This window comes from Erpetoichthys calabaricus, chromosome 12 (genome assembly GCF_900747795.2).
Source record: "Erpetoichthys calabaricus chromosome 12, fErpCal1.3, whole genome shotgun sequence".
Lineage (NCBI taxonomy): Eukaryota > Metazoa > Chordata > Cladistia > Polypteriformes > Polypteridae > Erpetoichthys > Erpetoichthys calabaricus.
Genome location: NC_041405.2, coordinates 89,724,228 through 89,746,911, shown reverse-complemented (window position 1 = coordinate 89,746,911; position 22,684 = coordinate 89,724,228). Strand labels below are relative to the sequence as shown.

At 37.6% G+C, this 22,684-nt stretch overlaps 1 protein-coding gene across 1 annotated transcript in view; it reads left to right on the top strand.

Annotated features, from left to right (window-relative positions):
* tex11 (testis expressed 11) overlaps window positions 1-22,684 on the top strand; it is a 212,359-nt gene that overhangs the window by 36,978 nt on the left and 152,697 nt on the right. Inside the window, exons 3-5 of the mRNA XM_051935388.1 lie at window positions 836-960; window positions 1,228-1,312; window positions 14,376-14,455. Of these exons, the coding sequence (XP_051791348.1) occupies window positions 836-960; window positions 1,228-1,312; window positions 14,376-14,455 (290 nt within the window). The remainder of the gene's footprint in view (window positions 1-835; window positions 961-1,227; window positions 1,313-14,375; window positions 14,456-22,684) is intronic.

Below are 22,684 nucleotides of genomic sequence, written 5' to 3'. Positions count from 1 at the left end.
CCCTCCAACTGAAGAAAAATATTTATTTCATTTTACCCATGCCTCCCGTGTCAATCTGTGTCAGGTCGAGCGCTATATAGTGCCTTTCTTACATTCATTGGTAAATATGTCTTCAGGCACATGCTTCCCAGTGTCGCATGTTGTGGGGATGTTTTCTGCTTAGTTGAGTAAAATTTTTACCTATTTGTGTGACGGTTGTGAAATCACAGTAATCACAAAATAAAAAAGGTTCTGTGGAGTAACACAAAATTGAATATTTCTGTTTAATGAATATTATATTTTGTTTTGGAACACTCTTACCATATTTTATTGTGCTCATCTGGAAGAATGCTAATCTGCATAGCGTACTACAGTGGAAAAATTATAGCTTGTTTTATTCAAAAGTATTAATAAAAAATTCCAAAAAGCACATCTAAAATGTTTTGGAATCTTTTTTCAGTGTTGTCATCAATTAATTTAGCTGCTGAACTGTTTCAATTTTTTCAGTTATGGAAAAATCTTTCAATGATGAGTTCATGTAAATTTTTTCTTATTGTTGCCATCTTAGTACCTTGGGAAAGGTGAGTTTCAAAATTGCAGCTACACAGGCTTATCTTATTTTTTGTGGTACTGATCTAAAAAATGTGTACTGTACATTGAATTAAAGCTTTCATATATATAAAGCTTAATTGAATTTACTCCAGGGCTGCCTCACATTAAACAACTAAGTATGTTCATTTTAGAGATGATTTTATAGCCTTGATACAGTATTCTTAATATTATAGATTCAACAGTCTTTTATATTGTTTTAAATATAATGATTTTTTTGATATTCTGTGTATTTTTTTTTTCTTAGCTTGGTCAAATGAACTATTGCAGCAGGATCTGCCAAGAAATGTTGATGAAATTATCCATAATCTTTTCAGTGAAATACAGATTTTTGAAAAAATGGGTGGTGTAACAATACATAACCATGAACAGGTAGAGAATTAAAAAAATTTCTGTTGTGTAGTTTTTGCCAGCAATTAAAAAAAGATCTTTATTTAAATACAATTATGCACATGCATAGTGTATGTTAAAAATACAATTCTTATTCAAGTAATACATACTTTAGCCACAAGGTTTCATTATATTAGTAACATGAATTATATATAAGCATCAGTATCTTGTAACCCAGATGATATATTTTTACTTTCATGGGAAGTTTTTTCTCTCTCTTTTTTTACATTTCTATGTTTCTTTCTGTAGGTGGAGGAAAATGCCGTTAAGCTGTGGAACTGGGCTATTACCAAACATTTAGGCTCAGCTATTAATGAAGAACAGCTGGCAAAAGGTTGTTACCTTATTTAAATGGAATATGTCTTAATTGTGTCTAGCAAATAGTAATTACTTATATTATTCAGTAAATCTACTCTGCTATGATTTGAATTGTGATTTTCCAAAGTGATAAAATATGCAATGCAACAGATAGCTTAGCATTGTGATTTTCTTTATGAAAACTGCAGTGCTATTTAGTCTATTTTCAAGGAATTTATTATTGGAAATAACATTTCTGAAATCAATCATTGGAGTGATTTCATCTAACAACATATACACCAAACTTGATCATTTTGTTTATTAGTTCATATAATTAATACATTAATAATAAATTCAAATATGTAAGGAGTATTCTAGCATTTTACAGCCAGCAGGTACTGAAGGATGGATAGTGACTAGGGAATCCATTCAGACATTTTTCATTCCCGGGAATGAAACTGCTGTAATTCCCGGGAAAACAGGAACGGCCAAGCTCGCATATATAGCATGTAAAAGTGAAAACTGAGCACAGTGGACTGGGAGGAGTCTGCACTCTGCAGCTCACGAATGCCGGGACGGGGCAGAGTTCATTGACGTCTGTGCTGTTGACAGCTTTGAACAGGAACTTGAAATTGCAATGAGTCAGTCTGTTGCATCCGCATTATCTGTGCTAAGAAACTTGCCATCACAGATTGATGACAAGAAACTTGATGCATCAGTAAAAGCTGAAATGCAGGTGTTTCAGAGCAACGGCAAGCGCGGGCGTTGTTTAGAACAAATGTATCAGTATCTGATGACTGTGCTGCCTACTTCAGTGGAGGCAGAGCGTGCTTTCTCAGCGGCTGGCGTACTCTGCACGAAGGTGCGCTCTTGCCTGGACGACTCCACGCTCGACACGTTTTGCTTTCTACGCTCTTATTACCGCAACTAACTAGATACATATACTTATATGACAGCATGAACTGCTTGTAGTTAAGGTTAGTCTTTTATTGGTGTCAACATATTGCAGTAGTTTTATTAAAAAAAAGTTTTGCTCGTTCTAAAACTGTTCACATGTGAGATGCCCGTGCACTGTGTCATTCCCGGGAATAACATGTAGGGTTCCCGAATTCCCGGGAATGGATAAATCCATCCGGGAATGGATTCCCTAATAGTGACAGCAACAGATATAAAAGAAATGATTTCAAAGAAAGTGAACATTTCTTACAAACACTTGAAAATCTTTACTTTATCAATATAGAATATTTGAATTACAAAGTACAGTACAGTACAGAACCTTGGTTCACGAACGTCTCTGAACACGTACAAATCGGGTTACGACCAAAAAGTTTACCAAACTTTTGAATCTGTTCACGACCACACACTCGGTATACGAACAAGCCAGTTTCCCTTTCGGTTTGTGTTCAGTCTCTCCCTGTGCAGCAAGCGAAAGACGCACACACACACACACACGTGTGCGAGAGAGACACACACACACACACACATGAGAGAAACAAACAAACAAATACACACACACACACACACACACACACGAACGAGAGAGAGGAGGAAGTTAAAGAATGAACCAAGCTTGTTTTTAAAGAGACTGATTCGAGCATTGTTTTAACCTCATTGTATTTAATGATGACTTTTTTCTATTGGATTTTAATCTCCACTTCACTTCTGTTTACAGCGATCGGTTCATAGCGTGCATTGTTGCAATGTTACTTTTCTTGGTTGTTTATTAAATTACAGATTTTTCAAATGTTAATTTTTTTCCCTGTGCTTAAAAAAAGTGTTTTTAGCAAGCGGTTCGTAGTGCTATAGCACAAACTCTTGCAATGTTAGTTTTCTCTGTTCTTCAAGGTTTTCTCAGTGTTATTCAATGTTTTTACATTTAGTTTACTATTACGCTGTGTATTCTATGGTATAATTAACTATATTTGTGCTTAAAAATCTTAAAAAAAATATATATATATTTACATACAGTTCGTATGTCTGGAACGGATTTGTTGTATTTATATACAATCCTATGGTGGAAATGACTTTGGGTTACGACCAGACTTTTGGAACGAATTACGGTTGTGACCCGAGGTTCCACTGTACTGATCATTTGTAGTAGTGTAATGTGTAAACATTTTATGTATTAAAGAAAAAAAAAACATCTGTATTATACCTGTTTTTTTTAGCGTCAGGGCATTCTTTGAGGTATGTAGTTGTAGTTTAAAGCAAATCTGAAACAAAAGCTATATTATGCATAGACAAGTTGATGGCTGTTTCAGGTTTGCTTTCGCAGGGGGTCCTTCAGATTTTGTGAAGTTCAAGTGCAGGTTCTGTGTCAATGGTGACTGCAAGGAGCAGAGGTCATAAACCTTTATTACAATAAGGTGATCATATCATCCTTTTGTTTGCATACTACCATTTAGAAAGTGTGGGTGACACAAGGTGCACTGTGCACTGGGACACTTTTTTCATCATTGTGGATTCAGCCACATCTTATAGAGATAGTTTCTTTGTTGTTTTAGAAGTTCAGGTTCATGAATTGCTCCTTTGTTTTCTGACTGTGATTTAAATTTGGCATTTTGGCTCCAGGTTGTGGTTCTACATTTGGTTTTGACCTTGATTCATCTCCTGATTCCTTATTCCAATTTTACTGCTGTATCCTCTGTGCAGGCAGTACACTTATAGCATGTCCCAATTAGTCCTCAAAGGTAATACACTGCAGAATGGGGTTTTCTGCACTGTCAAATGAGGAAAATGATAACATTACATACAAGCCAGACTGTGTAGTCTTTAGCAACAGGCAGAAAAAAAAAACAGTGTCACCAGTGTAACATAGAGTATATTGTGAACAATGTGACTTAAATACATGCAGTTGTTTAATTGTATAATAAAAAAAATTGTTGACATCTTTTACAAAAAAAAGTAATTTTTCTGAAAAATAGTCATCCTGATGAAAAAAAACTAAGCTTCTAAAGAGTGTGGACTACCAGGACGCATACAGTCGCCCTGACCCGACACAGACAGGCAGACACAAGTTCCAGTCCAGCACAAACGTTTTATTTACAGTTGTGGAGTTCTTTTGTCTGCTCTACACAGTACAGTACATAAAGCATAGCACACTTTGCGTCTCTCTTCCTCTTTGTCGTTCCTCTCCACTCCTCCAGGCAAGCCCTCTAGTGTCCCGGGGAAGGTATTGTCCTGCTGATGCTCTCTCCCCTAGTCCTTCCATGTATTTGGCGTCCCAGCCAGGTAATGGTCATGGCTGCCCGTCAAAGAGTTAAATTTCATTTAGCTTTTGAGTTGTTACTGTAATAGTATTGAAAGTAAAAACTTAATTTGAACCAATATTTTGAAAAAATTAAATTGTGCGCATGTTTGTCTAAACGGTATATGGAAAAATACCTGAAAATTTTTTATCCTTATGTAAATATAATGCAAATCAAAGAAATCCTGAGTGTTATGTGTTCACAGAAACTTAAATATGCTACCCTTCCAAATATGGTTAAGATTAAGGCTGGATTAAAGTTAGTCAATTTAAGTATTAATCTGTAAATTATGAAACACACAAGTTGTTTAAAGGGCACTTCAGTTTTTTAAGGCTGAAATTAGGGGTTGTATCCAGCAGGGGGTGCTCTTTCTCCTCTGGAATGTGTTTATTTTTGATTGACTAGAACCAAATACTGTATTTTATTTATTTATAGGGAGCACTTTACATTAGCAGTAAATCTCAAAGTGCAACATAAAAAGTTAAACAAAGGCAAGGCAAGATAAAAACAGAGATAAAACAACAATAATTATAGCATTCTTGTTAATAAGCTTTCCTAAATAGAAAAGACTTTAGCTGTTTTTTAAAACAGCCCACAATCTGCTGTGTTCTTAGGCTCTCTGGTAGGGCATTCCATAGCCGTGGAGCAGCGGCTGCAAAGGCTCGGTCTCCCATTGTATGAAGTTTGGTCACAGGGGGGCGAAGGCGGTAGGTATTTGTAAAACGGAGGTTTCTTGTAGTGGATTGTAGTATAAAGAGTTCCTTAAGATATTGTGGAGCATTTCCATGGATACACTGGTGAGTAAACAGAGTTTATATTCTATATACGGAGATGGATAGGGAGCCAATGAAGTGATTGAAGGATTTGTGAAATGTGTTCATATTTCCGCACCCTCATCAGGATTCTTGCAGCACTATTTTGAATTTGTTGTAGCTTTTGAAGGCTCTTGTTGGGTATCCCGATGAGGAGTGCATTACAATAGTCCAGTCTGAATGAGACAAAAGCATGAACCAGCTTTTCAGCATCACAGAGAGAGGTAGGGACGGAGTTTGGCTATGTTTTGCAGATGAAGGAATGCAATTTTACAAAGGTGATGGATATGTATATCAAATGACAGATGGGAGTCTAACTTGACACCCAGATTTGTAACAGAAGGGGAGAGGGTAATGGTAGGGTCAGAAAAGGAAATACAATTTACAGAGGAACGAAGTTGATGGGGATTGACAATTAAAAGAGCTTCAGTTTTGGATCTGTTCAGCTTGAGGAAGTTCTTGGACATCCAGGCCTCAGTGTCATCCAAGCAAGAGGAAAAAGTTGACGGAGGTGTAAGAGAAGTCGAATCCAGTCTCACATAGAGCTGCGTATCATCGGCATAGCAATGGAATGAAACTCCATGCTTGAGGATGATGTGACCCAACTGTACCTTTTGTACCCAGGCAGAAGAGAATTACAAGAGAGAGAAATATGGTACACAAGGAGATATATGTAGTTAACTTGCTTTAAAAGGTAACAATTCATTCCCTTATATTTCCTGAAAATCAAAGTGAAAAAATGATGCAGCAGTACTCAGTAGTTTGTATGGCCCCCATGTGCTTGTATGCATGCCTGACAACGTCAGGGCATGCTCCTAATGAGATGACGGATGGTGTCCTGGAGGATCTCCTCACAGATCTGGACCAGGGTATCAGTGAGCTCCTAGACAGTCTGAGGTGCAACCTGGCAGCATCAGATGGACCGAAACATAATGTCCCAGAGGTGTTCTATTGGATTTAGGCCAGCCGAACGTGGAGGCCAGTCAATAGTATCAATTCCATCATCCTCCAGGAACTGCCTGCATACTCTTGCCACATAAGGCCGGGCATTGTCATGCACCAGGAAGAACCCAGGACCCACTACACCAGCATAGGGTCCAAGGATTTCATCCCGATACCTAATAGGAGTCGAGGTGCCGTTGCCTAGCCTGTAGAAGTGTGTGCATTCCTCTAAGGATATGCCTCCCCAGACCATCACTAACCCACCACCAAACCGGTCATGCTGAATGATGTTACAGGCAGCATAACGTTCTCCACGACTTCTCCAGACCATTTCACGTCTCTCACGTGTGCTCAGGATGAACCTGCTCTCATCTGTGAAAAGCACTGGGTGCCAGTGGTGGAACTACCAATTCTGTGGCAAATGCCAATCGAGCTCCACAGTGCCGGGCAGTGAGCACAGGTCCCACTAGAGGACGTAAGGCTGCTGATAGTTTTGACCATGTTGGATTTGAGCAGCTGCTGCTCTACTCTCGGTTTCTTCATCCTAATAGGTTATCGCCAAGGACAGTGTCTCCATTGATATCCCAACCCTTGGCACTCGAAACACCATCCTCTTCTGTTTCTAAAGCAGAGAGGGAGCTGGATTGAATCCGCCCCTACTGGTGTTTCTTTTGAGCAGCACGCAGCTTTAGCTTGTTGTCAATTGATGTGGCCAAAGTAGGCAGGGATACAAAGTCAAATGACTTTGACAGGTGTTCCTGATTGGTCAATCCTGTTTTGTTGGGTGAATAGTTATCTTTAGGTAAACTCCCCATTTTATTTTGTGGCCTTTGAACAGTTTGGGGCCCTCTATCATTTAGAGAAGGACCCTTTACAGTTTGAGTGGCCTTTATTAAGGTATGAGGATGTTTTTTACTGACACCCTTTAGCCCTGTAGGAGCAAGTACTACTCTGTTTCCTTCAATATTGTACAGGGCCTCTTCCCACTGCTCCCCTATCTCTTTGGCCCCTCAACAGTACATACATCTTTGTCTGTCACTTACCCCTTTACTGGCTTTCCTGACTGTTTTTCGGCCCATTTCTGGTCCCAGATGTTGGTGCTGAATGTGCAGAATTAAAGGTTTGGGTTTGGTTACAATAATTTTTAAAGGACCCTGCCAACTGACGGCCAGGAAATCCCATTGACTGCACTAAAGTATCCACAAGGGAGCGTCTTAAGCACCAAACCACAGATATTATAATGCCTAAACACAGTTCCAGGTTCAATTTAGGTATTTATTAGTCTTCAAAATCTTCCTTATACAATCATCAGCCACAATACACAAATACAAATTCTCTTCTTCCACCTTCGTGCAGAGTGTTGCCCAATGCCTTCTGACTCATACTCAAGCTGTGGGCTCCATTTTGTTTTGTTTTTTATTATTATATATATATTTTTATTTATTAAAAGCAATTAACATTACATACTAACAACTCAGACTTAGCAAAACTAAATTAAGTTCAACTCCCACCCATGAGAATGAGAGGAAGGCCAACTGCCAGAGTAAAACTATTAAGAGTAGAAAAGAGGGAAGAGAATTCTTTTCCCCAATATAAAAGCTTATTTAAAAAAGATATTGATGAGATTTTGGTCCAGAATGGTATTAATTTGGTGCATACCAAAAACATATGGCATAATGAGGCTGGACCTCGATTGCAACGTTTGCAGGTTGGATCTTGCACTGAAAACATTTTGGACAATTATAAATGAGATAGATGTGCTTGATTAAAAGTTTTTTTTTTATTTTATTAATTTTAAATAACTTTAAAAAACAAATCAAGTTTTACAAAAATAGGTTCAAAACAAATCAACCCCCACCCCTTTGAGAAAGAGAGCTAGGCCAACAGAGTAAAACTTAAGCTAGTAAAAATAAGTACTTAAGTAAATTAATAAATGAATAAAGATAATTGGAGTTAAAGAGGGGAAGAGAACCTGCTTCCTCGATTTAAATGCTTATTCTAAAATGTTATTGATTAGATCCTGCCAGGTTTTGAAAAAGTTTTGTACAGATCTTCTAAGTGCAAATTTGATTTTTTCCAGTTTCAAACAGTATATAATATCAGTTACCCACTGACTTAGAATAGGTGAGTTAGGATTCTTCCAGTTGAACAAGATAAGTCTATGTGCCAGTAGTGTAGTAAAGGCAATTACAGTTTGTTTGTCCTTCTCCACTTTGAGCCCATCTGGAAGTATGCCAAACACAGCTGTTAATGGATTAGGAGGGATTGTGACACCAAAGCTGTCTGAAAGGCATTTAAAGGTTTTGGTCCAAAATGATGTTAGTTTGGTGCAGGCCTAAAACATGTGGCCCAGTGAGGCCGGAACTTGATTGCAGTGTTCACAGGTTGGATCTTGCCCTGGAAAAATTTTGGACAATTTTAAATGAGAGAGATGTGCTCGATATGTAATTTGAGTTGAATAATTCTATGCTTTGCACATATGGAGCGCAAGTGAATTCTGTGCATTGCTACCTTCCACTCCTTTTCTGAGATGTTGAGTGAGAGATCCTTTTCCCACTGTACTCTTGGATCTTTGAAAGGGAGGGACTGTAATATGGTTTTATATATTGCGGAAATACTGTCTGAGTCCTCAAGATGGATCAGTATTTTTTCCAGCATAGAGGTAGGTGGGAGGTGAGGGAAACTGGGCAGGTTCTGTTTAGCAAAGTTTCTAATTTGAAGGTAGTGAAAGAAATGTGTTGCTGGAAAGTTAAATTTGGAGTGTAATTGTTCGTAAGATTCAAAAAAGTTGTCTATGTACAGATCTATAAGTGATTTAATGCCTAATGTTTTCCAGATATTGAAAACTGTACATTTGAGAGGGTGGAAAAAGGTGGTTCTCATGCAGAGGTGCCACAGATAAAAGCTTCTCTATCTTAAAATACTTCCTACATTGGTTCCATATTCTGAGTGAGTGAAGCACAATTGGGTTGTTAGTGTATTGATGATAACTTGAATTTACTGGGGCACAAAGCAAAGAACATAAAGAAGTACTGCAAGATTTTATTTCTATTGTGGGCAAGGCCTGTGTCTGTTCATCTATTTGTGTCAATTTCTATGTTTTTATAACTTATATATTTGCTGCCCTGTAATAAAATTGAAAATTAGGTAGAGCCATGCCACCTTCTGCTTTAGGTCGTTGTAGGGTTGCTCTTTGGATGTGTGGATGTATTGAATTCCAAATTAATTAGGTTATTGAATCTAATTTCTTAAAAAATTATTTAATGATTTGTTAATGTATATGGGGATGCTTTGAAATATACTGTATAAAGAAGCTTAGAAAGGATATTCATCTTGACAGTGTTAATTCTCACTGCTAAAACACTGCTACATCTATGCACGTCTTGGTTAAGTTTTTCCATGCAGACAGCAACATTTTGTTGAAAAAGAGCTTTATGTTTACTTGTGATGTTTAACCCTAGGTATTTAAACTGAACTGCAATGATAAAGGGGAAGGTGTCCAATCTAATGTTCCATGCTAGAGTTCACTAGAAAGAACACTTTTATTCAAATTAATTTTGAGTCCAGATATCTTTTGAAATTCTGCTACTGCTGATAGGACTGCAGGCACAGTATTTTATGGATCTGATATATTTAGATATCATACCATCTGCATCTAGTGATATTTTATGTTCAGGTCCTTGTCTGATAGGTTCTCTTTATCTCACAAGCATTTTGAAAGTGCGCTCAGAGACAGGGGGCATCCTTGTCTAGTGTCACGTTCTAGTTTGAAGTAATCTGAAAAAATGTTGTTAATACAAATTGAAGCTTTTGGACTGGCACAGAGTAGTTTGATCCATACACATTTGTTCAGGCCAAACCCAAATTTGTGTAATGGTAATAAATAGGTAGTCCCATTCAACCATATTGAGTGCTTTTTCTGCATCCAAAGATAATAAGATCTCTGGGGTGTGTTAGACTTGTGGGTGAATATATTACATTAAATGGGAGTCGAAGATTGGAAGTGAAGTGTCTACCTTTAATAAATTCGGTTTGGTCTTGTGATATTGCTGAAAGAAGCACTTTCTCAGTTCTTCTAGGTAGAGCTTTGAGGAGTATCTTAACATCTTTATTTAGAAATGAGATTGGTCTGTATGATGCATGTTGTAATAAGTCCTTATTTTTCTTAGGAAAGATGGCAGTTAATGCTTGGTGAAAGGTTTGAGATAGAATTTTATTGTGTCTGGCGTCTATAAATGTTGCTAATAAAAGGGGCACTAACTTAATTGAAAATTTTGATTTGATTGTGGCCAAAAAATTGTTATCTATAAAGAAATAAATAATTCTTGAGTAACAATGATGTACTGGTGAGAAGAAGGAATATGCTGTTTGAGTTTGGATATATGTATATGTGTATACATATGTATATGTACTGTATATGTATGGAAGTGAAGGTCTGTGGTACGGTTTGCATATTTGCAGCTGGAGATCCACAAAGGGAGAAGATGAATCACGTATCATAAAGTAGTTTTTATTCCTGAGCTTTCAGCCCCTGCCAGGAGCTGTCATCAGAGGGGAATGCTTAGACATACAAGAATCAAAGGCAATATATAGCAAAATTAAGTGGTGGAGGGTGGTCTTAGGTCAGTGTGTGAGTGAGGGAGGGTAATGAGGTGGGGGTTGGGAGGAGTATTGGTCGTAAATTTTATTTATTATGAACATGTTCTTCTTAAGTTTGTATATGCTGGGTTTATGTCCAAATGTCTGTTAATGGCGTTTTCATTTGATAGCCAAGATTCAGCCAAATCTCTGGTACTTTTAGTACTGGCCTTAAATTTTACTTGTGCATTGTCTGGTTGATTTTGTGTGCGTATAGATCAGTGATCGTGAGTCCATCCTTCTGACGGCATTGCAATGTTCCTGTATACATGTTGCAATTCTTTTTGATGTCTGTCCCACCTCATTACCCTCCCTCACTCACACACTGACCTAAGACCACCCCCCACCACTTAATTTTGCTATATATTGCCTTTGATTCTTGTATGTTTAAGCATTCCCCTCTGATGACGGCTCCTGGCAGTGGCTGAAAGCTCAGAAATAAGAACTACTTTATGATACGTGATTCATCTTCTCCCTTTGTGGATTTCCAGCTGCAAATATATATATATATATATATATATATATATATATATATATATATATTCACGGCATTCGAAGTCTGTGTCACAATCTGATAGTGTGGGTGGTTACCTACCAGGTAACGCTTTGTGGTTGGCCAGCAATCTGCTAACATCCGCCACGGTGCCCTCAGTTTGTGAAGAGCAGATCATAGAATGGTTGAAATAGTTTACTGTCAAATAAATGCAAAGAGTACACGACACGTGTTTCGCCCTCATTCTGGGCTCATCAGGTGTACACACTCCACTGCACTCCCTCTCGGGAATCGAACCTCGGACGTCAGCGTCGATGCCCCTAACGTTGCGCCACGGCGTGTGGTTCGTTTATTTGACAGCATGTAGATCGGGGTAATTACATTCACGGCATTCGAAGTCTGTGTCACAATCTGATAGTGTGGGTGGTTACCTACCAGGTAATATATATATATATATATATATATATATATACATACTGTACATATATATACATACATATATATATATATACATACAGTAATCCCTCCTCCATCGCTGGGGTTGCGTTCCAGAGCCACCCGCGAAATAAGAAAATCCGCGAAGTAGAAACCATATGTTTATATGGTTATTTTTATATTGTCATGCTTGGGTCACAGATTTGCGCAGAAACAAAGGTGTGCGCGTCAGGAGCAGAGTCTGTCAGAAAGACAGAGGAAAGCAAACAAATCAATAGGGCTGTTTGCTTTTAAGTATGCGAAGCACCGCGGCACAAAGCTGTTGAAGGCGGCAGCTCACACCCCCTCCGTCAGGAGCAGACAAAGAGAGAGAGAGAGACAGTTTGTTTTTCAATCAAAAATCAATACGTGCCCTTCGAGCTTTTAAGTATGCGAAGCACCGTGCAGCATGTCCTTTCAGGAAGCAGCTGCACAAAAAATAGCAACGTGAAGATAATCTTTCAGCATTTTTAGACGAGCGTCCTTATCGTCTAGGTGTGCGAACAGCCCCCCTGCTCAATCCCCCTACGTCAGGATCAGAAAAAGGCAGCGCAAGAGAGACAGAAAAGTAAGCCGGGTAGCTTCTCAGCCATCTGCCAATAGCGTCCCTTGTATGAAATCACCTGGGCAAACCAACTGAGGAAGCATGTACCAGAAATTAAAAGACCCATTGTCCGCAGAAATCCGCGAACCAGCAAAAAATCCGTGATATATATTTAAATATGCTTACATATAAAATCCGCGATGGAGTGAAGCCGCGAAAGGCGAAGCGCGATATAGCGAGGGATTACTGTATATATATTTAGACATATATATATACATATATATATATATACATATGTATATACATATGTATATATACGAGGGGGGGCCCAAAAATAACCGGAATTTTGTTGTTGTTAGGTTGGTACTTGTAGTACGTGGTTGGGCCGCTAGGGCGATCTAGTTACACTCCTCACAAGTCAGTCTGCCAAGTGCCATCAGTCTGGAAGGTTGTGCTCAGTGTTCAGTGAATTTTTTTGTAAAACTAGGTTGCGCAACAGTGTGAGAAGGAAACGCCCTGATTTGTGGGAGTCGGGCGATTGGTTCTTTCATCATGAAAATGCTCCATCTTACACTGCTCTCAGCATTCGCCAATTTTTGGCAAGAAACGGTATGACAACCCTGAACCACCCACCCTACTCACCTGATTTAGCTCCGTGTGATTTCTTTTTGTTCCCTTGGATGAAAAAAGACTTGAAAAGAAGGCGTTTTGCTGACTTCGAAGAGGTAAAACAAGAAACGACCAGAGCATTAATGGGCATTACTTCAGACAAATTTAAAAAATGTTTCGAACAATGGAACAAATGGTTAGATAAGTGTATTTCCGCCAATGGAGAGTACTTTTAAAGAGACTAATTGTAGTTTGTACAGAAAATTAAATTAAACACGTTTTAAAAATATTTCATATATATATATACAGTATACATATATCTATATATATATATACATATATCTATATACAGTATACATATATCTATCTATATATATATATATATATATACATATATCTATATATATACATATATCTATCTATCTATCTATCTATCTATCTATCTATCTATCTATATATATATATATATATATATATATATATATATATATATATATATATATATATAGAAATATATATGTATATATATCTATATATACATTTATCTATATATACAGTGGGGCAAAAAAGTATTTAGTCAGCCAGCAATTGTGCAAGGTCTCCCACTTAAAAAGATGAGAGAGGCCTGTAGTTTTCATCATAGGTGTACCTCAACTATGAGAGACAAAATGAGAAAAAAATACAGAAAATCACATTGTCTGATTTTTAAAAAAATTATTTGCAAATTATGGTGGAAAATAAGTATTTGGTCAATAACAAAAGTTCATCTCAATACTTTGTTATATACCCTTTCTTGGCAATGACAGAGGTCAAATGTTTTCTGTAAGTCTTCACAAGGTTTTCATACACTGTTGCTGGTATTTTGGCCCTACCAGTTATACCTCTCTTACCAGTTTCCTCCTTGCTCTTCCATCCAGTTTGGAGGGACGGCTGGATCCAGGGAGGGTCCTAGTAGTACCAAACACTTGCCGCTTCTTTATATTATTTTTAATTTATTTCAGAGTCACCAAGGAAGTTGGGGAAACTGTATTATAATTTAATCTCTGTTTATTAAAGGAGAGGGAAAACAACGACCATCAGCAGTTGAATTATTAATAGATGTGCTCATTACTAACCATAGTAAAGTCTTTAATTTTGACTTGACATACGTTTAACCTTCATTGCATTAAAGTTTCTTTTTTTAGCAAACTCTCCTTCTAAAAAATTGGGAGTATCATTTATACATGTATTACTTTAGTACTGTAACATGTTTCAGTCCTATGTACCATTTCCCTTTATCTTATTAGTGTTTTACATTGATATGAAACCAAGAAAAATTGATTTTATTTTGTCTTTTGCAGTTCAACATGTTTCTTGCAGATTGGTGTTTAGTTTTGAGATATTAAAGCCAGCTGAAGCAACCATTCGTAGAAGAATCTTGGTAAGTGTTCCTTTAGTTTTTAATACTTTAGCATTTTTCATATCTATTTTATTTCAGTTAATACATACCATTTTCTGCTCAAGTAGTTAACTGGGAATTTATTTTTCATACTGCTTATAAACGTATAAAGTAAATTACTATAATAACAAAAAATTGTACTGCAGTATGCAGAGATTTGTTAATAATTATTTTTTTAATATATTGAAACGTCTATATTAGAGAGTCTCTCAATTTTTTGAATTGAGTCACAAAAAATATGAAGCTGTCTGTTAATGCAAGATAGTCATGTATTCTGTACAGAAGAAATAAGTATCTATATCTATCTAAAAGGATAGAAGAATAAAAACTTCAGAAATTAGAAGAGACTTTGTCTGTGTTCTTTTATTTGAAGGAGAATATTTGAGTAATTCATCTGATCCTTTTTGATTACTCCCATTTTGCACGTTTATGCAAATGGCACTGTTAGGCACACCGAAACATTGGGAATATTTTACATTTACATTTTTGTGAAATGTTTAAAAGTATAGAAAAAATTAGGGGAGGGGGTGTGCCCACTCTGGCCCTGAGATTTGTCTGTAGTTATAGTAAATGCTAAAACTATTGGAAACTTGCTGAAGTATTACCATTATCTAACTTAATATGTGGAAGGAATACAATGTTTCCTACATGATCACCAGTCATGAGTTTGTCGGCAATTGAATTTTTATGCAGTTTTACAATTTCTAAGCGTGTGCTGTTATATAGGCTTTATTTGTAGACTGCTGACACACAACTCAACTATGGCTATTCTCAGTGGAGCGGATATATATAAGGTATTTTGTTTGACATATGCACGTATCATTGTTGTATTCTGATGAAAATGACAAAAATGATACATAGATGTATTCTATATAATGCACGGTTTTGAAAAAAATGAGTGTTGCATGAAAACTTTGCACTTTTTCACTAATCTTTTTACATAGAGAGAGTAGATATAAGATACTGGGTTGCCCTTTTATAACCTGAAGCAGTGGATGAAAACTTTTAATAATATTTTATATTATTTTATATTTCAGGTGGTATAATAATGAAATTTAGCAATATACCATATAAAAGAGTGAAAATAATAACAATTCTTGCTTCGCTTAACACTTAATAGTTATGCCATTGTAAAGACTAGAATAGTCTCTGTCTCTTATTCCCTTCCCATGGTTTTGTTCAAAGCTCAGGGTAGTTAAAAAAAAATTGGTCAGCATCTTTAATGTTGTTGCAAGAAATCTACAAAAACAACAACATTTATTTATATAGCACATTTTCATACAAACAATAACCAGGTTTCCATCCAAGGAGTTTTTGCGAAAAAATATTTAGCGCTTCAAATTTTTTTACCGATATAGCTGATGGAAATGCTAATTATCGATAAAATGTTGTACATGTCGACATAATATTTTTCCGTTTAACTTTAGCGCATAAATTCCATATCGATACTTCAGATGTCGCAAAAACTATATTGGAAACACTTTTTGTCGGAAAAAAGGGCTTTAACGCAAATAAATGTGTCACATTAGCCAGGTTTCCATCCAAGGAGTTTTTGCGAAAAAATATTTAGCGCTTCAAATTTTTTTACCGATATAGCTGATGGAAATGCTAATTATCGATAAAATGTTGTACATGTCGACATAATATTTTTCCGTTTAACTTTAGCGCATAAATTCCATATCGATAATTCAGATGTCGCAAAAACTACATTGGAAACACTTTTTGTCAGAAAAAAGGGCTTTAACGCAAATAAATGTGTCACATTTTCATCACGTGCAATCAAAACGAGAATGGCGGAGCGGTTCGCATGGTCTGATGAAGAGAGTTTTTTTTTTGATTAAACATCGTTATTTTGTATTAATTCAAATTTCAGTTTTAATTAAAAACCTTAAGGGAAGCAGGTTACAGTACTAATTCAGTTGTTATCGCACTGAGAAGGGATGTTGAAAGGTAGGCTCACCTGTACAGATCCGATGCTGCAAACACAGCTGCATCATGGGCTCTTCCAGGAGTGCCAACGCAAATGTCTCGTATCATGCACCGGTCATCAACAAGGGCCTGGAGAACAATAGATGGCCACCCTTTGCGATTAATGTAATCGCGGTAGCCTTCCGTCGGGGGAAGAATAGGCACATGCGTGCCATCCAGCGCACCGTAAATCTGTGGCACAAGATGCACCAAGGAATTGCGGTATGCAATTTCATTGGCCTCCGCTACAGTCGGAAGTCTGATATAACGCCGCATTAATTTTTCTTTAAAAGCGGTGCACACAGCATATACACATCGATGGACGGTAGTTTTACTAACCCCGAAAGTTTCTCCAACTACTCTATACTATGCGCAGGTTGCCAGCTTGTAAAGGGCGATGGCAATCCGCTTTTGGGTTGGAACCGGTGGTCGGTGGCAACCTGTGATGGGCGCAACATCAGGACTGATGAATCCACACAACATCTCAAACGTCGGCCGTGTCATTATAAAATGTTGCAGCCAGAGATTTTCTGTGAAGTGTCTCTCCAGCACCTCCTCCCAGAAGGTCTTATTCTGTCGTCTCTCCCATACCCGTGGGTTTCGTCGCACTGGGGTACTTTCTTCGAGCTCTAGGGCTATCAGACAAGCAACTGCTTCATTCTGCTGTCGTCTTCGGATATTATGTACAATTCCAATTATTTGTGAAACTGAAATAACAGTAAGCTGGCAAATTTCAAAAAACCGTCTGAATAATCTCTCCATTTCTTTGTTTCTTTGTTTAGTGGAGGGGGTGTAACATGGAAAACAAAAGGTAGATAATTTGCGACATACACAAAATTATGTATGGAAACGGCTCAAGGGCAGATTTTTTTCTCGATACAACAAAACTTATGCGACAGTTCGTTTTGGGGGGGATGACGTCATCATGCACAGCATTTTATCGATAAAAAGCCAGTTTGATGGAAACAGGCTGGAGACAGCAAATTTCGCACATTTTTTTTACGTATATTCTGTTTGTCGATAACAAAACGTCGCAAAAAACTGGATGGAAACTTAGCTAATGTAGCTCAAAGTGCTTAACCTGATGAAGAAAGAGAAAAAAGACAAACTAAATAAGAATTAAAATAAGGGAACACTAATCAACATTGAATAAATGTAAGGTCCGATGGCCAGGGAGGACAGCTAAAACAAAAAAAACTCCACAGACGGCTGGAGAAAAAAAAAAAATATGCAGGGTTTCCAGGCCACAAGACCGCCCAGCCCCCTCTAGGCATTCTACCTAACATAAATGATCTCAATCAGTCCTCATTATATTCAGGGTTCTCATGGAAGAACTTGATGATAATGGTCATTTGGACTTCTGGTCGTGTAATCCATCAGTGTAGGGACATCATGATGCTTTGAATAGGTGGTGGTGGTGCAGATCGCCACCACAGAAAACCAGAAAAAGAAAAGAAGAGAAAGTAGGGGTTAGTACGGATTTTGAAGCCATCATGAATAATAATGATAATTAATTGAATATACAGAGCATCAGGATTAAACTAAAATGAAGCTATGAGAAAGCCATGTTAAAGTAATGTGTTTTCAGCAGTTTTTTTTTAAAGTGCTCCACTGTATTAGCCTGGCGAATTCCTATTGGCAAGCTATTCCAGATTTTAGGTGCATAACAGCAGAAGGCCGCCTCACCATTTCTTTTAAGTTTAGCTCTTGGAATTCTAAGCAGACACTCATTTGAGGATCTAAGGTTACAATTTGGAGTGTAAGGTGTAAGACATTCCGAAATATAAGATGGAGCAAGATTATTTAAGGCTTTGCAGACCATAAGTAGGATTTTAAAGTCAATTCTAAATGACACAAGTAACCAATGTAGTGACATCAAAACTGGAGAAATGTGCTTGGATTTTCTTTTCCTAGTTAAGATTCTAGCAGCTGCATTCTGCACTAGTTGCAATCGATTAATGTCTTTTTTGGGTGGTCCTGAGAGGAGTGCATTACAGTAATCTAGTCGTCTGATAACAAAAGCGTGAACTAATTTCTCAGCATCTTGCAATGTTATAAGAGGTCTAACTTTTGCTATATTTCTTAAGTGAAAAAATGCTGTCCTAGTAATCTGATTAATATGTGATTTAAAATTCAGGTCAGAGTCAATAGTTACACATTTAATCACAATCCTAGATCAGTCTGTTTCTTCTCCTATCTATAATGCTTGAAATTGTACCAAAACGCCTTTGACTGACCATACTGGGGCATACTTCTGACAGAAGCTTTCATGATAAAGTAGCCAAGGAAAGCAATCAAACTATGTTGCTTGTCCAGCAGTGGAGAACACTGTTTGCTTTTGGAATATTAGGCTCACATCGGCTTGTCTGAAGTTCAGGTTTATTGTCCTGTGTGAATAGTATTATGAAATTCTTACTTTTATGTTTCTTCAGAATAATGACAGCAATACAGTGCTTACAAAAGACACACATACAAACATTTGTATTGTGTGTGCTTTTTATGTAAAATATGATGTGCTTATGACACTGTTACATAAAACTAGAGCGGCTACTATTGTGTATATTGTCAAACGATTAATCTCTTAATTATTTTAAAAATTAATCAATTAATTGAAGTTGTGTTTTTTTAGGTTCTCCATTAAAAATTTACTTAATATTAATGTACTAAGCATTGGACATCAAGGACTCCAAAATACATTATTGCAAAAAATGTAAACAAGGAAACCTTAATTGTAAAAATGCAAAGTTGACTTTCTCAGTTAAAATGGTGATCCCTGCCATAGCCTACCCTCCCCACAATAATATTGACAATTAGTGATGTTTAAAATAACAATTGATTGACCTGGGAATTTTGTACATTCAGTTAGCACAAAAACCTGGACCTTAAAAGTAGGAATCGTGGGAAGGAGAAAAGGTCTTATTCATTAGATAGAGTAAAGGTAGAACTAATAAGAAAAGATGTACAACTGACTAGTCTAACCTGAAAATTTTATGGCCTCATGTATGTTCAAATAATATTGTCAGCTGAAATTCAAATGCATAGTGCTAACCGTAAAGAGTATTTGTAATTTGAGTTATATAATTATTTACTTTGGATGACAATATTTTGTTTCAAGTCACACTCTGTGAAAAGGACAAAGCGATATTAAATGTGCAAACTCAAAGAATTTTATGTCTGTTAACCTAATGCACATGAATTATGGATATTAATTGATACAGAGTCTGCTGAATGTTTTATTAGCACATCTTAATAGTTTAAAATTCCCTCCGTACAGTACTGTGAATGGGATCACTCTGTATGTATGTGAAATGGATCACTTTTTCTGTGACTAGGCTTCATTTTTGTCCTTACAACTGCTTTGTGAAGAATACTACCTTCGTGTAGACCTTTAGCTATTTTTCCATTTGATCACTTTCAACAGTTTTTTTCTGCTGGTATTTTTCTGGTCTCTGACTCTTAACGTCTGCAGATTGCTGTATTTTGTACATTTTGTTTTGTTATGTATATTTTGTTTTTTTATTTTTGTATTTATGTTTGTTGTTGGTTCCCTGTTTTATTATTAACGCTATGTGTGGTGACCTTGAGTCTGAGAAAGATGCTATACAGTACACCCCCAAAATTTGTGGGGGTTACGTTCCCAGAGCACCTGTGAATTGTGAAAAACCGCGACTTTTGGATGTGGTTAAAAATGCCTTTTAAATGCCTATTTTTATAGTTTAAACTCTAAATACAGTATGCCCCCAAAGCACTTTAATTTCATTGCAAACTCAGCTTAATACATTAATACATTACCTAAAAAATTACTTTAATACATTACCTAAAAACAGAATGTAATGGTAAACCCATATACTGTACTGTACAGTACTGTACTGCTATATCTCCCGCAGTACTAGAATGTAAAATACCGATGTTAACGCTATATGTACGTAAGGTGGAGTGGTGGCTCTGAGGCTAGGGATCTACACTGGCAATCAGAAGGTTGCCGGTTCGAATCCCGTAAATGCCAAAAAAGGACTCTGCTCTGTTGGACCCTTAAGCAAGGCCCTTAAGTGCTAAGCACTTTGAGTAGTGAGAAAAGCGCTATATAAATGCAAAAAATGATAACAAAATTAAATTATTATATTTAATTCATGCAAGCGCGTTTTCTTTGGTATGCGCTGTCATTTTCTTTGTTATAAGTAGAGTAAATACATAATAGTTTAATTAAAATACAGTAAAATGTACGGGTACTCACCAATGATGAATGATATTGATGATGAAGATGAAGTAGCTGTGCAGTACGATGTAGAGGATTTAAAACTCCTCGGGTGGCGCCTCTTTTTCAGGTACTTCAGGAGGAGTCGTATCTTTGGATGGGTCTTTTTCAGGTGGGGTTTCGTGCTGGGTTTTCTTTATTGGTTTCAGGAACATTGTGATGGGAAGTTGCTGTCGTTGTTTCTTCATGGTGGTGAGGAGCGTTTTATATGTCTGAATGGCAGCATCGATGCCATTATTAACTGTGAGAGCCTGAACCCTATAGGGATCCCGTCAGGGGTTAAGAGTGGGCATCGATAAGGTTGTTCACCTCATCTTGAGTGATATCGTCAAAACCTTCGCCACCCAGTATCTTTGTCAGTTCCACGGCCTTGTTGACAGCGTCGTGCTGAATGTTTTTGGGTGAAAAGCCCTTGTTGTCAAGGACACACTCTGGCCACAACTTCTTCCAGCAGGCGTTGAGGGTTTCCTTTTTCATCTCCTTAAGAGCAGCTTGGATGACTGACAGGCACGTTGTGATTGTAAAGTTATGCCAGTAACCCTTCAATGTAAAATTCTCGTCCATGTCCATTGCATCCACAAGGTATTGGAGAGAAATCCGGGTATAAAGAGCCTTGAAGGCATGGATTATGCCTTGATCCATAGGTTGGATCAGGGAGGTGGTGTTGGGAGGGAGGAACTCAGTCTGAACTCCCTTGTAATACAAATCCAAAGGGTGGCCGCCAGCATTATCCATAATAAGCAACACCTTGAAGTCCATGCCTAAGTCGTGGAGGTATTCCTTGGCTTGAGGGATGAAGCACTGGTGAAACCAGTTTGAAGCAAGGATTTAGGTAATCCAGGCTTTAGGGTTGTGCATCCAGAAGACAGGCAGCAGGTTTTTATTTTTGTTTTTAAGGGCCCTAGGGTTCGCTGATTTGTAGATGAGGCCAGGTTTCATCATGTAACCAGCAGCATTGACACACATAATAAGTGTCACTCTGTCCTTCTGCGCCTTAAACCCTGGAGCTTTGGCTTCGTCCTTCATGATGTAAGTTCTGGACAGCATCTTCTTCCAGAACAAGCCAGTTTCATCCATGTTAAAAACTTGTTCGGTCTTGTATCCCTTCTCCTCTATGATGTGCCTAAATGTCTCGGAATACTTCTCCGCTGCTTCTTTGTCAGCAGACTCTGCCTCTCCATGTAGAGAGATGCTTTTAATATTAAATCGCTTCTGAAAATAATCAAACCATCCCTTACTGGCTTGAAAATCTTCAGGCTCCGGTGCTGTTGATGGTCCTGGTTGCGGTTCTTCTGTACCTTCTGCATTGTCTCTTGTAGCGAACTGCTGGTACAATTTCCGTGTTTTCTCACAGATGATGTTACCGTCCAAGAGGATGTTTTTCTTCTTGCCGTCGGTGATCCACAATGCCAAGGCAGATTCCATCCTGACAATATTTTTATTCCTTACGGTTGTAACCTTTTTGGCACTATCACAGAAACTTACTGATACGGTACTCCGGATCGCTGCCTCGTTCTTCTTTATGTAGCATACAGTGCTTTCATTAATGTCATAGTGGCGCGCTACTGCAGCATAACTTTTTAGTTCTCAGAGCAAATCCAGTAGTTCAACCTTCTCCTGGAGTGTTTTAAACTGCTTCTGGTACTTAGGCTCAGAGCCAGAAGCCTTAGAAGGCGACATCTTGTATGTTTAAGAATAACAAAATGAAAACAATAACAAAATGGAAAACACAAGGACACTCAGCTGGAGACGTGCCACAGGGCAACACTAAATCAGCAGCAAGGAGAAATGAATAACACTCTCGGACTGGCTACTTTCACCATCCCAAACCACGTTTCCCTCAGCGGTATGTAAACCCACTCACCTGGAGACGTGTCACATGGCAACACTCATTCAGTAGCAAGGAGTAATGAATAACGCTCTCGGATTGGCTATTTTCACCATCCCAAACTGCGTTTCCCTCAGCAGTTGCTTCCTGTTCTCTCTAC